This window comes from Delphinus delphis, chromosome 1 (assembly GCF_949987515.2).
Source record: "Delphinus delphis chromosome 1, mDelDel1.2, whole genome shotgun sequence".
In the NCBI taxonomy this organism is placed as follows: domain Eukaryota; kingdom Metazoa; phylum Chordata; class Mammalia; order Artiodactyla; family Delphinidae; genus Delphinus; species Delphinus delphis.
Genome location: NC_082683.1, coordinates 117120985 through 117135927, shown reverse-complemented (window position 1 = coordinate 117135927; position 14943 = coordinate 117120985). Strand labels below are relative to the sequence as shown.

At 43.3% G+C, this 14943-nt stretch overlaps 1 protein-coding gene across 4 annotated transcripts in view; it reads right to left on the bottom strand.

Annotated features, from left to right (window-relative positions):
* Positions 1 to 14943, bottom strand: part of LOC132438904 (carboxyl-terminal PDZ ligand of neuronal nitric oxide synthase protein) — a 304583-nt gene that overhangs the window by 77580 nt on the left and 212060 nt on the right. For 2 of the 4 annotated variants that reach the window (XM_060033208.1, XM_060033224.1), the window contains one exon: positions 9649 to 9722. In XM_060033208.1, coding sequence (XP_059889191.1) covers positions 9649 to 9722 — 74 coding nt within the window. The remainder of the gene's footprint in view (positions 1 to 9648; positions 9723 to 14943) is intronic. The other 2 variants (XM_060033215.1, XM_060033230.2) reach the window with 1 other exon arrangement.

Here is a 14943-nt window from a genome sequence, read left to right as displayed (position 1 = left end):
TTGCTGGAGACTCACAGTCTATCCTAGGTGTTTACTGATCCTTCCCAAGAACAAGGGACTTTATCAGCCTATAAAGATTAAAGCGCAGAACTTGCTTTTAAGGAAAGATAAAGAAAGGTGAAAGATAAAAAATGCATATAACTATGTAGGTTTGAAAGCAAACAAAAGAGAAGGAGGCAGAGAAAAATGAAACAAGAGGAGACTCAAGAGGAGAAGCAGAGGTGGCACTGCAGAAGAACCTAGGAAATGCTGCTGTATCTGGAGACGTGGAGAGCACAGACAATAAACTTGGAGGGAGCAATTTCTACCAAGTGACGGAAATCAGTGTCAGACTACAAGGAACCGCAGGATGGTGGGCACTGGTGAGGACACGCTCAGTGCTTGGGGAGGAAGCCCAGAGTTAACAAAAGGTGTGCCCTTGAATGGGGTTATCAGGACCGAGGGAGATTACTTCAGGACAGGAGAGACCGGAACACATTGCTAGGGAGAGAGGGCGAGCCCAGGGAAAGTGAGAGGTGGAGTGGTTGGGGGAAGGATAGAAATGCTCACGGTGCTGAAGAAACAAGCGAAGATGGGTCTAAAACGCAGAGAGGCAGAGGGGACAGAGCGACAGAGGGCAGTGACACAAAGATGTTTGAAGAAGAGGAGGAAACCTGAGGAACCTCCCAGAAGATGGGGGTCACCTAAAGAGAGTGAAGATGTACCAACAGAGCTGACAGGTGGAAAAGGTCTTGGCACTTTAGCAAGTGGAATTTCTACCAGGGACAAATAATGGACTGCAGAGCAGCCCTGGGGAACTAAGTGAAGCCAGAGAGCATGAATGATTTTCCTTCCCCTTCTTAGTTCATAAGCTTCTCCATGCATAAAATTGGGTAATTCCTACTCATGCATATCTATAAAAAGACACTGTCTGTGAAAGGTTCTGGAGCTAGAGGGAATAAAAACATCAACTCTACCTGAAACATCCATCACGACGAGAGTGATGGACACTCATAGCCTTCAGATGGGCTGGCCCAGAAATGATATGAAAAGAAGTTAGATAGAGGTCGATAGGCTGGGCTGCTTCCAGATTCCTGGTTATCAGTTTTCCCAGCTTAGTAGAGGCCCTTCAAGAAACTCACACAATGGGAGGCTGAAGGAGGAGCAGACAGTCATCCTTAGAAAAATAATATGGGAAGATGGAGACAGTCACCCTGTCCCTTGTAAATCACAGAAAGAACAAATGAGACATGCATGTAACCAGAGCAAAGAACTGGCTCCAGCTCCAAGTCTGCTCATCCTTCCCTGATCCTTCATACCTCGGCCCCTCCCTCCATAATCCAGTGACAATGGAGTGAAGGGAACACATGCCAGGGTTTGAGTTGGGGACTTGGGTGTGTGGAGGTTTGAAAGAAGGGAGCTCATAAAATAAAACTGTCTGTATCTGGGAGGTCTCTATCTGATTTCGGAGGGACAACATGAATTTTGGAGACTCATCTTAAAGAATTCTGAGAGAGGGCTTCCCTGGTGGCGCAGTGGTTGAGAGTCCGCCTGCCGATGCAGGGGACACGGGTTCATGCCCCGGTCCGGGAAGATCCCACATGCCGCGGAGCGGCTGCGCCCGTGAGCCATGGCCGCTGAGCCTGCGCATCCGGAGCCTGTGCTCCGCGACAGGAGGGGCCACAGCAGTGAGAGGCCCGCGTACCGCAAAAAAAAAAAAAAAAAAAAGAATTCTAAGAGAGGTCTTTTGGCTCCACAGAACAATACAGTAACCAATTACTATATAGTCTATCTTCTAATTATGTAATTCTATCTATATATCCTAAGTTAGGACAGTAACTAATTCCATTTAAAATGTCTTCAGAAATGCTGCCTAGGATTTTTCCTACCTTACTGTCATAATAAGAAAGTATTAAAGGAGTACTTTCTAAGCTTCAGCACTTAACTTGACTCACCATATTCTTAAAGATAATTCACTATGTTTTGTCTTCCATTTTTGCTATCAGCCTGTGTTCCTTTGTAGACAGTATATTTTTCCCCTCCAGATTGTTTTTAAAATCATTGTCTTCCACACTCTGTAGTTTCATTACTATGAGTCTAGAGTTTAAGAATCAATTTCTTAAAAAAAAAAAGAATTTCTTTTTCTTTACCTTGTTTGTAATTTGATACTCTTCCTACATCTGAGGATACTCATGTTTCCTTAATTTTGTCTGGCTTGATCATTTAAACTCATGACTGTGAATTAAGTTAAACATACTACATGGGGTGCTTGACTACCCAAGAAATCATCAAGTATCACACAGTAGGTTTATCAATCCCCAAGAAAGAAAACTCATTTACCTTAAAATCTAGTTTTTTGGTCCTTCAAAACGTCCTGAATTGTGATATATCAGTTTGAAATGATCAGAACAATAATATGAAGGCAAATAAATGAGTGGCTTTGTCTTGAGAGGCGGACGACACTGAGTGGAGTAGTAAAACAGAAAAGACGAAAGCTCGGGAGGCAGGCATTTCTCCAAACATTTACTAGTTACGCGGTCATGGAAAAGTTATCTAATGTCTCTGAGTTTGATTTCTTCATCCTAAGAATGGGAATGACAGATTCTACCACTTGGAGTTGTTGTTAGGATTGAGGAAAACATACGTCAAATCTCATCTGACTATAGATTTAAGGGTAAGAACTATGTCTTGCTCATCACTTGTACCAGTTATCAATTTCTTGCCCTTTCAATACATGCTCTGTGATAATGGGCAGAATTCTTTTATGTACTCCCCCCTTTACAGTAAGCGGGCTATTCGAATTTCTCTGTACAATGGAAGGACACTGCAGGAGGAAAGGGCTTCTCTTGCTGGTTGCAGCTGCTGTAGAGCCCATCAGCAGGACATCTGGTGGTGGTCTGTCCCAGCCACGTGGCCCAGAATATAGATCCTCAGCGACCTCACATTCCCGGTGTGGCTGGGTGAGTCCCACCTACCTACAGCCCTCCCCGCAAAGATTCTGAGCATCCCTAGCCTCCCATCCCCTACTCCCTCTGTGCGCCCACCGACCAGCTGCACTTCTCCTGCACCCATCCCCTGAGGGTTGCTTCCTGTTTTCCAAGCCACTGGGGACCACTCTGGCCTAGGCAACCCAGTGAGCTTCTCTGCTATCCAGATGCTGCAACACATCCTCCACAATGAAATCTGAGCTCCAGCCCAGGAGAGGGGTCTTCCTCCCCAGATTGGTGCTCCTTATTGTACTCTCCTTCAGCCCCAGAGGACTCTCAAGACTGCTCTTTACCTCTTGAAGTTACTGTTTTGTTACGACTTAGTAATTCTTCATAATCCTTCTCCTATTTAAATCACTGAGTGAGTTCTGTTCCCCCACTGGACCCAGACTGATAAATTACTGCTTTCCTCAGTGCCTAGCACAGTGACCAGCACTGCACATCCGCTCTCCATGCATTCTTTCCTCCCTTCCCCAGTTAGCCTTGAACAATCGGTGACCTGCTCAAAATCCAAGCACAGCTCAATGTGCAGGGCCCAAACTAGAATGCACTTTCTCTGATTTCTAATCATCTCACCAACTGCTTGTATGTTAATGAATGCCGTTTCTGGGGAATGGCTGGAAACCCTACGGGGGCTCTACCTGGTTTGATCGTTTATACTCAAAACTGGAGAATTACTTCCAGTCTGTCTCCTGAAGACTTCAGGTTGATTAATTTACTTCCTCTGGTCACCCCCCCACACACAAAAAAAGGATTTTTGTTTGTTTGACAATCTGATCCCTAGCATGAAGAACATAAATGTCCTAGAGACTTTTTTTTACCCAAATATGTTCATTCTATTCGTGCCCAATAAGACTAAAATGTAGAAGACATCAAGGCAGGGAGACTGAAATTCAAAAGCACAGTGACTTCTGTAACAGTACAACCACTCCAGTGCTATTTTTAGACTTTTTTTTAAAAAAAATAAGCATGGCCTTTACACCAGAAAAGATAAAATAAGCATATTAACTAAGGAAGTGAAAATAAAGAAAAATAAAAACATGAAGTCTACATTTCCCAAGCTTTCCCATCTTATTCAACAGCCTTATCAGTGACTTGGATGAAAATATTAAAGTTTCACTTAACAGAAAACAAAGAGGGATATAGTTAGCCTGTTACTAGAACCTGCTGTGATGGTTTATACTGGGGGAACTCAGCTAAGCTAGAACTGTATATCTTCGTTTCCCTGTAGAACTGCACTTTAGGATTGCTCACAAGAGAAATGTGTGGGGGATTTAGGAGGCCAGAATGAAGTAGCCATGATGCTCTGAAGGTCATCACTCGTTAGAGGCAGGAAAGGATGAACATGGAGGTGCTAGTGAGGTGCAATTTGCCTTCTCTCTTCTGTGCCCCATATCTGGCTGTCCTTCCTCACCGTCAGCCCTGCTGAACAACAGTGAACCCAGGACTGCCAGCAGAAGCTTCACTGCAAACTCAAATGCAGCAGCCATCAGGGACCTTCAGGCCATCAAATGCCTTTCACAGACATTGGCCCCTGTGCCCCTTCACAATTCCACTCTAGCACACACGCGCACCTAGCATCCTGGACACTCTTGACGTCTAACACATACCAGGGCTGGCTCATGACTCCTCTCTGGTCGTTTTTGGACTTTTACTTCCCAGCTCCTATCACAACTGTGTAGGTCTAAATCCTATAAACAAATTCCTTATGCCGTAACACTCATAGCTGCCTGCTTCCCCGATTCACTCTGATTCATAAGAATCCGAAAACTATGAATAATGGGTTCAAGTGAAATATATCTAATTTAACAATGGTATATGTAAAGTTCTGTATTTAGGCTAAAAAATAAAACAGAGCAAACTACAGAAATAAAGAATGATTAAAAAATCTTGATTGAAAGCAATTACTGTGAATATCCTAAGGATTCTGGACAATAAATCCACCACGACCTAGGACCTAACACAGTCTGTTTAACAAATAAAAATACAGTATGATCTAATTCTTAAAAAACAAATGCAAAACTCCATATCATGAGGGTAAAACTGTGTCTCTATAATTGACACTGATAAGACAGCATGAGCTATTGCATTAAATTCCAACATATATTACGAAGAAATATGATGTTTTGAAATTAGGAAGTCTAGAAAAAATATTATAAAGAATGGCTTCAGAAACTTTAGCAAAATAAGATCTATGTATGTGTAACTCCAGAGAAGAGAGCTAGGATACATGGACGAAAATTACATAAACAAAGACATTTGCCTTCACTTAACAAAGAAGACCATAATAGCAAATACTTTAGAGAAATAGAGGCACCCTGTAATGGAGGGGAAAATGGACTAGATGTTCACCACAGTACTTTAACCTCTTAAAGTTCATGATTTTAAAAGTTACATGGGGTTCAGGGAGGGGGAATAAGGAGTTTGTACATAATGGGTACAAAGTTTAGAGTGATGAAAACATCTTGGAAACAGTACTGCCGGTTGCACAACACTGTCACTGTAATTAAGGCCACTCATTTGTATACTTAAAAGGGGATAAAATAGCAAATTTTATGTTATATATATATATTTCATCACAATTTAAAAAACATGATTCTATTATTCTAGGTGAGAGATACAAAAGACTCAAATCGAAATGTTGACTTAATAAAAAACAACAACTTCATTACTGCTGTGGCAAAGTCCCTTCTTTTGACTAGGAAGAAGATGTTTTACCATGAAGGAGTTTTCCTAATGTGAACGCTGCAGTAATCCTGTGTTTCATCAAAGGCACAGCAACTATGTATTCTTCAGCAGTGCTACTGAATCCAACTAGAGTGGTTCCTTAAGGGCAGAAAAATAATTGTACCCAGGAAAAAGCTCATTTGTAAATGTTACTATATTATCATGATAATAAATGTTCTTATTGATGATAAAATGGGACACATACAGTTTAGAAAAAAGTCCTCTTTCATCTACCCATAGCAAACAGATATACAAATACACACATACAGAGACTAAAACACCCACAATTTAATACATGAGGGGGAAAAAGTATCTAGGAAGCTGGAATAGCATTCCTTTGTTCATAAACACAGGTTGCTAAATTTTGATAGATTAGGAAGATATCCATAAGAAATCTACAACCAGAAAGTCTGCTGCATGGAGGTTGGCCAAAGAAAAATTCACTTTAAGATTTCTTGGATGTTTTCTACTCCCCACCAAAACCCATTTTTCTTCTTAAAAATGAATGGAAAAAGATACACCATACTAATACTAATTGGAAGAAATCTTTGAAAAAGAACAAAGTTGGAAGAGTGAGACTACCTGATTTCAATGACTGTTATTAAGCTACAGCAATCAAGACACTGTGGTACTGGTGTCAAGACGGACAATTAGATAAATGGAACAGAATAAAGAGTTCTGAAATAAACCACACAGATGTGGATAACTGATTTTTAACAAAGGTACTGCAGTGGAGAAAGAATAGTCTTTTCAACAAATGAGGCTGGAACAACTGGACATTCATTTGCCAAAAAAACCCAAAACTGAAACAAAACAAAAACCCCCAGAAAGAACTTTGCTATATCCCTCACACCATATAAAAAAAATTGGATCAAAATAGATCATACACCTAAACATAAAGCCTAAAACTATAATGCTTCCAGAAGAGAACACAAAAGAAAACCTTTGTGTCCTTGAGTTAGCCAAGATTTTTAAAATATGACACCAAAACACAACCCATACACTTTAAAACATGATAATATGAACTTCTTCAAAGGACACTATGAAGATAAAGACAAGCCAGACTTGGATAAAATATTTGCAAATCATATACCTGATAAAGGACATGTATCCAAAATTTATCAGGAACCCTCAAAATTCAATAAAAGGAAAACAAAACACCCCAATTAAAAATGGGCTAAAAGATTTGAACAGATGTTTCACAAAAGATATATGAATGGCACATACGATGGACAGATGCTCAACATCCTTACTCACTAGGAAAACGCAAATTAAAACCACAAGGATATACTACATCACACATACTTGCAGGGCTAAAAATGAAAAGACGGATGATACTAGATGTTGGCAAAGATGTGAGGGAACTGGGACTCTCAACCACCGCTAGCGGTACAACCGCTTTGGAAAACAGCTTGGCAGTCTCATAAAAAGTTCGACAGGGACTTTCCTGGCGGTCCAGTGGTTAAGACTCCACGCTTCCACTGCCGGGGGAGCAGGTTTGATCTCTGGTCAGGGAACTAAGGTCCCACATGTCACAGGGCGTGGCCAAATAAATATTTAAAAAATAAAGAGACGCACTTTAAAAATCACTCCGCGATTCACCAACCAAAAAGATAATCACTTAAAATTCACTTAAAAAAAATAGTTCAGCGTACACCTAACAAATAATCATTCATTCTACTCCTGGGTATTTACCCAAGAAAAATAAAAGCATATGTCTATACAAAGACTGTAATATGAACAGTCACAGAAGTTTTCACTGTAAGAGTCAAAAACTGGAGACCACCACAATGTCCATCAACATGTGAATGGCTAAGCAAATTGTGTTATATTCATACAATGGGATACAACTTAGTAATAAAAAGGGATAAGCTACTGATATATGCAATGGCAAGGAACGCATCTTAAAATAAATACGCTAAATGAAAGAAGCCAGACCAAAAAACAGTGGGGGTATACTGTACATACGTATACTGTACACTGTATGACTCTGTTTATACAAAACTCAAGAAAATACAAACTCATCTCTACTAACAGAAGGGAGATCGGTAGTTGCCTGGGGACTTGGGGGCCAGGAGGGAGATGCAGCAGGGAGGGAGAGAGGGAAAGATTACAACAGGGTACAAGGAAACTTCTGGGGGAGACATATGCTCAGTATCTTGACTGAGGTGATGGTTCTAGAAGTGTACACATATATCAAAACTTACCCAATTATTCACTTTAAATATGCTCAATTTTATATGTCAATTAGACCTCAATAAAGCTGTTATAAAAAATAAAAACAACAGCTTATTTGGGATATAAAACTTTGGGGAAAGTTCCCTCTTTCAAACCACGAAAAGGCAAGGTTAAAGTTCATGACCATCATCCCACACAGAGGTCGCTTTTGTATGGATATGATGCCACTGTAAAAAAATAAAAACAAACAAAAAAACAAGAAACACTTCCTTTTACAAAGCGCAAATGATAGAGGTTTGTCCATTCACATCCTTCAAGCCCAGTTCCGACACAACTTGTTTCTTAAAGCCTTTCGTCATCACTCAAGTAGAAAGTGATTATTCCCTCCTGTGAATCACCATACCACTTAACGTTAATTTTCAGGTATTAATTCAATACATCTATCCATCCACCCATCACACATTTACTAAATGCCTCATACAGAACAGACACAGGCTTGGTGCTAGAAATACAAAAGTGAGTTGAACACAGTTCTTCACTGGCAAGAGCCTCACAGCCCAGTGGCAAAAGACAGATTCATTTTGAAGTAGCAGCAACTATAACAAGTATTTCAACAAACACAAGTACAACAGAAACACAGAGAAAGAAATCCATTTTGTCAGACACACTGTCTTGTACCACAATGATTTGTTCAGGACTCCATTTCCCTACTAGACTAAAGCTTCCTGAGAACAAGGGACCATAACTTATTTTCGCCTACTAGACTAAAGCTTCCTGAGAACAAGGGACCATAACTTATTTTCGCCATCTACTAAATTACCTAGCACAGTACCTGGGATGAGTGTTCTATATATGTATACATATTTGAATGAATGGAAATTCCATTTCACAGGCAGCTACTTTTTGACTTAGCAGGGCCACCACGATGCCAACTTCTCAGGTGAGTGCCAACCTTAATTCACTTTGGCAACCGAGGCAAGTCATTTGAGAGGAGACAACACCAAAACTTAAATCTCGACCCCCAAATCCCAAAAGAAGAGCTAATACCCCTTTCCCCCCAGTGAAGAAAACAGGAAGGAGTAAGAGGTGGGGTAGGGCTTGGTCAGCGGAGATTTAGGACAGAAGAATGACACAGATGAATCAAGGCCCTGCGTGGGTCCCAGGAGGGCCCTGGCTTTCTGTATGTATTGCTATCAGGTATCCCTCTGCCCAGAGAGTACACATGAACGGCAGTCATCTAATCTGAATAGGAATACCAGTCTCATTGTAAAAGCAATTTCTATGGATTTTATATGCGACTTTCTGCTGTCCCAAATGATCATAACCCCCTTATCTATGCTCAGTTTCTGAAGGGGCAGAAAGGAAGAACAGATAACTGTGGGGAATTATAAGTATAGCGTAACGGGAAAACCCAGTTCTCTCATTTTTATCAACATATATGCAATTATGAAATTTCAGTTAAATAAGAAAATAGTGAAAAACAAATTTCAGTCAAAATAAAACTAGCACAAAATGAAAAGGTCTCAAGTGACAACTAAAAGACTTGCATTACACATCAAGCAGAAATCCTTCCCAGTTCCCTTAGTGCTACTGAGCATTAGAAGAATTTTCCCCTCTTTCTTAAAGATAGAGCAGATTTGCTCCTTGTACTTATATCTACAGAAATAACAGGTCTCAGGAGGGAAAAAGGAGAAATTTATTTTAATTTGTCTGGACCCACCAACCCAACAGATGGCTCCCAGAGAGGACAGGTGTACCCTGGGGACTGGGCTCTTACCTGTAGATAGGGTCCTGCATCACCAGCATCTTGCTCTCATCCCACGTCCACTCCTTTTTCTGCAATAAAAGAAGCTGTAAATGAATAAGTTAGGCTTGTCCTCGGCTACAGAACCAGGGCACACATTGAGCTACTAATGCTTATGCAAACACATGCATTTGCTTCTGGCCTTGTTCCCTCTAAGAGGCCTGGAGTCGACTGCTCCAAAAGAACAAGTGGAAAATGTCACGTATCTGGTCTGATCAGTTTCCTTCAAGCACTTTAGGAGAGTGTCTCTCACGGGTGCAGAGGGTAGGCAGGGGCCAAGGGGTCTCAGGAGACTGCAATCTAAATCATACTTTCGTGGAGAAGACACCAAGGGAAAAAAAAAAAAATCATACATTACTCCAGAGGAACAGGAGAGGCAGGGAGCACAAAAGGGAGAAGGGGTCATAGAGACTGAATGATGCCATCAAATGCAAATGATGTGTGGACCCCAGCCTCCCTCCCTTAAAGAGGGGGAGAAAAGGCTGCACACAAGACTGACAAGCTAACTAGTACATCTACAGCCGCCCATAAGAGGATACTCATCTGGCTTTGAACCTAACTTTCTGTGAACACAAAGGAGACATCCCTAAGCAGCTGGGGATGAGGACAGGAATGAGGATGTAGGAAGGTGGGGGGAGAGGATTCTGGCGCAGTACTGGAGAGCCCAGATGCTTGATGAGGTCAGTAGCACCCCAACATGTTGGAGAAGCGGCCGCCACATGCCCTCAGGTCCCATCCGTAGGTGCAGGGACAGAGGATTCTGCTCCACCTTCACTGGCCTTTGTCACAGGGGCAATGCTGTTCAGGACACCTGGGGAAGAACACACTCAGCTCCCCACGGAAGAGAAAGGGGGTAGGGGGCTCATTACCAGCTGGCAGGGGTGAAAGTCCCTGCACTCCTCTTAGCTGGAGAGCCTGGAATCCCTTGTTACTCCTGTCAAAGGGGGAGTCTAGGCTTCCCACTCACAGTCTTTGCTGGCCTGGGTGGTGGGGAGCCCGTTTTTCTGTGTTGTCTGGCTGGAAGTTTTCTGCCTTGCTATGCCGTCCCTTCCCTCCTCCTCTGGCTAGAGAGAGAGCAGGCTTTGTTGGGGTTCTGTGCCATATCCAGGTTGCAGGCTTCTTCGGCTCCGAGTCTGGGATATATGAGATTAAAACTAACCTCAGGGAGCTCACGGCTGCGTGATGCCGTGCGTCCCCAGGCAGTCTGCCTTGCCCCACCTTTACGTTTGTTTTACAGATAATGTCCAGGGTTTCCAGCTGTACAAAACTCCAGATGCCAGGGCTCCAACTCTTTGGAGTCATTCACATGATGGGTCTAAGCTCACGTGAGGCCCAGTAATCTGTAGCTTTTAACAAACATTTCAGGTGACTGGGATGTGACCCTAGGGTTGACAGCCATTCTTCTGTACCAGAGAAAAGGTATACATTGAAATCCCCACCAGGAGGATCTCTTTCACGTACAGCATGGTCCTCTGGAGTCTCAGGCCTGGCACAGGAAGGGTCTCCTGACACTAAAGACAGCCAACCGGTGGTGATCCCATTAAGCACTGTCCCTGGCCAAGGCCCACCCCTGGTGTTACTCAATAAACAGCCACTGTGAACTAAACACCTGGATGACTAACAGCAGAGGCTGCTCTGCTTCTGAGGGAATCGAGCCTCAGTTTTCTCATGTTCTTACTATCAAGAAAGTCTGCTCAAGCTTCCCTGGTGGCGCAGTGGTTGAGAGTCCCCCTGCCGAGGCAGGGGACACGGGTTCGTGCCCCGGTCCGGGAAGATCCTACATGCCACGGAGCGGCTGGGCCCGTGAGCCATGGCCGCTGAGCCTGCGCATCCGGAGCCTGTGCTCCGCAGCGGGAGAGGCCACAACAGTGAGAGGCCCATGTACCGCAAAAAAACCCACAAAGAAACAAACAAACAAATGAAAAAGAAAGTCTGCTCATAAGAGTCCTTGCTGCTCTGATGTAATTTTCGAAGTTAACACAAGAGTTAATAACTCAGTGCACCAAAAAGTCCATAAAACTCTGAGAAGCTGCCCACACCCACTGCCCCCCTTGGAGGAAAGCAGCCCCAGAGAGGGTTCTTTCTGAGTGTGGGTGACTTGGCTCATGCTGTGAGCATCTGATGAGCCGTCCTTGCTAACCCAGCCATGACTGACGGAGCTCAGGATCAGCAGCCGACTGCACATGAGGAAGGTCAAGTGTCACGGAGGGGCTGGCCAGACCTGCCTAGTCCTTGAGCACCACGATGAGAAGGATCCAGTTCCACCCACTCACATCCTCTCATTGGAGACTACCAAGTCCTAGACGGAGCCTAGGCTGAACCCCCAGGAACGGTAGGTGGTTTCTGTGACCAGCTGCATACTTTCCACTCAAACAGACTGCACCGCTGAGGAAGAGGAAGCATCGTGTGCCAGCCCATGTTTCCGCCTAGCCTGAAATAAGCCTCTGTTAAAGTTGATCTGGGCACGACTCCTCCTTGCAAGTCTAAGGAATGCAACTAATACATTCATCAAAAAGAAAGAATAATGAGGCAAAAAAAATACAGAATAAATATTTTTCTTTCTCTGGAAGACATGAGGAGAAGGATGGGGAGACCAGACTCCCAGGGAACCTTGTGTTAATTTATTGAGGAACCTCAGAAGGGTCCACGGCAGGCAGAAAATACTTTCCTTTTTAAAGTGATATCAGCATCGGTATAGAATATCCTGGCCAAAAATAGTAAACATCTTTTCACTTACTTACTTACTAATTTTCCTTTTCTGAAAACCCCATTAAAATCCATTTAAGTAAAATCCATAAAATCCCATTAGATCTCCCTTTAGAGGTCTTGCAGTAATCCTTGCAGGAGTCCATTCAATCTATGCAGGGATAAGGAAATTATCAAAATGACTCAAAGGGTTTGGAGGGTAGACGGGACTCAACAATGTATCAGTTATTCAAGAACCTAAGGCAAATGTGGTTGGAGCATTTTACCCCAATCTCCTCAATGCCTGAATGATGCTCCAACACTCTGATAACTGAAGCCTCTCCACTCCTCCTTGCCACACACTTAATATCCTTCCTATCCCACCATCTTTCAAATAAGACCCAGAGCAGTGCAGTTTCTTGAGCAAGGTGTCCCCCTAGTTAATAGCCCAGTCAAGACTAGAATCAAGTTCTCCTGACTTTTTGACCCGTACAGGTACTCTGGTACAATTCAGAGTCAACATGGTATTATCTGAATAGCGTAACCCAGAGGGAGGCAATGCGTGTCTTAAAAACGATTTGATTCTTCTCTTTGCTCTGACATTGTTTTACACGTCTCCTCCATTTGTCAAACGTTGTAGAGAAAAAAACACACGCACAAAGAGATCACCCCCTCCTCACTTTTCTACATGGAAACATTCTTCTAAGGAAAAAATTTTAGAAGAAAAAAGGTTAACGAGAGAAAGAAAACAGGAAGAAAAGCTACTGATCTACCTTTATAGGATTATAAATCAAAGTTGGCTTCAACCATAAAACAGAGACATATTATTGAATGGTAATTATAGTCCGCAGAAAACTCACACAACTCCAAGTTACACCTGAAAACCACTTTTTTTTTAGTGCTTGGAAGTAAGCCTTGGAGTCTTGGTAGCTATGTGAGGAAATTGTCAGTTTTGCTACCCACTATCCTCAATGAGCTATGGTCTCCAACATATGCCAGGAAATGAAGACATTTCAAGTCCAAGTGGGAGTGGAAAAGGAGGTGGAGGCGGGGAAGAGAAGAGGAAAGGAAGAGGGGATACATCTTTAAAGCTGTCAGCACCTCTCTGAGTGCTTCTGAGGGAAAGAGCACCCTTCACAGCCGTGCTCACTGCAAACAGCCCAGGGGGACCAGCAGGACTGATCGAGGCTGGTCTTCAGGCTCCTTGCACCTGAAGCCCAGGCTCAGGCAGGGCCTCACTGGTATCACTGGGAGCACAAACAGTACCAGCATTGAGGCCAATGAGTGAGGCTCAGGGAGACAAGATCTACCTCCTCACTAGCTCCATAAATATAAAGAAACGGGGGTAAAAATATGAGTGGGTCTGGCAGAGCACCTAGGGGAGCAGACTGGTGCCCTTGGGGCAGCTGTCTGGCATTTTGCCATACATATACAGAATTGGGGTATCACTTCTTTCTCTTACTCTTTGTCCCCTCCGTACCTACAAAGGACACTCGGGGCACTGTTGAGCCTTTTAAGAGGCCTCTGACTTAGTTTATTAACCTGTCTCTCTCCATGCCTTTCCCTACCCCAGCAGTCTCCCCTTCCCTCCCCTTTTTCTTCTCTTTTAAAAATGAATTCCTTACTCCAAGGTAATTAAAAAGTCATGAGATGTAGAGAGTAGCTTCACTTGAAAGAAGGTTCTGCTTCGTATATTGGCTAGTAAAAAATTTCTGGAGAAGAGAAGATGTTATCACAAGAAGGTGCCCCACAGACCTCCAATTACAGGAAGTTTAACTAACCAAGGGCCCCCCGGCTGCTGCATTCTGAAATCCATCATTACGTGCGCACAGGGGCCCTGCCCCCAGACAATGACCAGTGTGCGGAGATCCTGAGGAAGCCCATTCCTAGGAGACACCGGGATCCTCTGACAGATGACTCTGGCTTCAGAACTCCCTGACGGCCCTGCCAAACCTTCCTCAGACCGTGCTGTGCTCTCAGAGACCTTCACCCAACCTACCTGCTTCCTTCCTTCCTCTCTCCTTCACTTGGAGTCAGACCCACACTGAAATCTGACAGCTAGCCCAGCCTTGCCTCCCCACCTCCTCCCACAGGCATTTAATCCTGTCTTGGCATTTACTTGTTGGAGGACCTAGAATAACACAGAAAGTGAGAAAGTAAAAAAAAAAGGAAAGATACAGGAAAGTCATATTCAGCTGCTTCACTTTTTGTTCTCACAGGCAATTTCCCAGTTGATATGGGAAAAAAAAAGTCCTTTCTTCCATTTAAGAACTTTATATATTGCTTCCTTGACACTATCAAAATTCATCTCAACTTTACAGACAAACAATGAGGCTCCGGAAGTGAACTTACTCCCCTGCAAGGCCATCTAGTCCAGGGGTAATTAAAGTCCAACCTGTCTACCTCTGGACCCCACGTTCTCTTTGCTACTCTAAGTGATGAATTCAAAGGTTTTCACTCTCCGCTGCCAGGAAGCTTTTCACTTTCAACAGAGGGAGAGGGTAACAGGCTTTCGGCGTATGCTTTTATAAGACCGCCGAATGAGGTAAGCACATCCTTGAGTTTAGATTCTTCTCTTTTCTT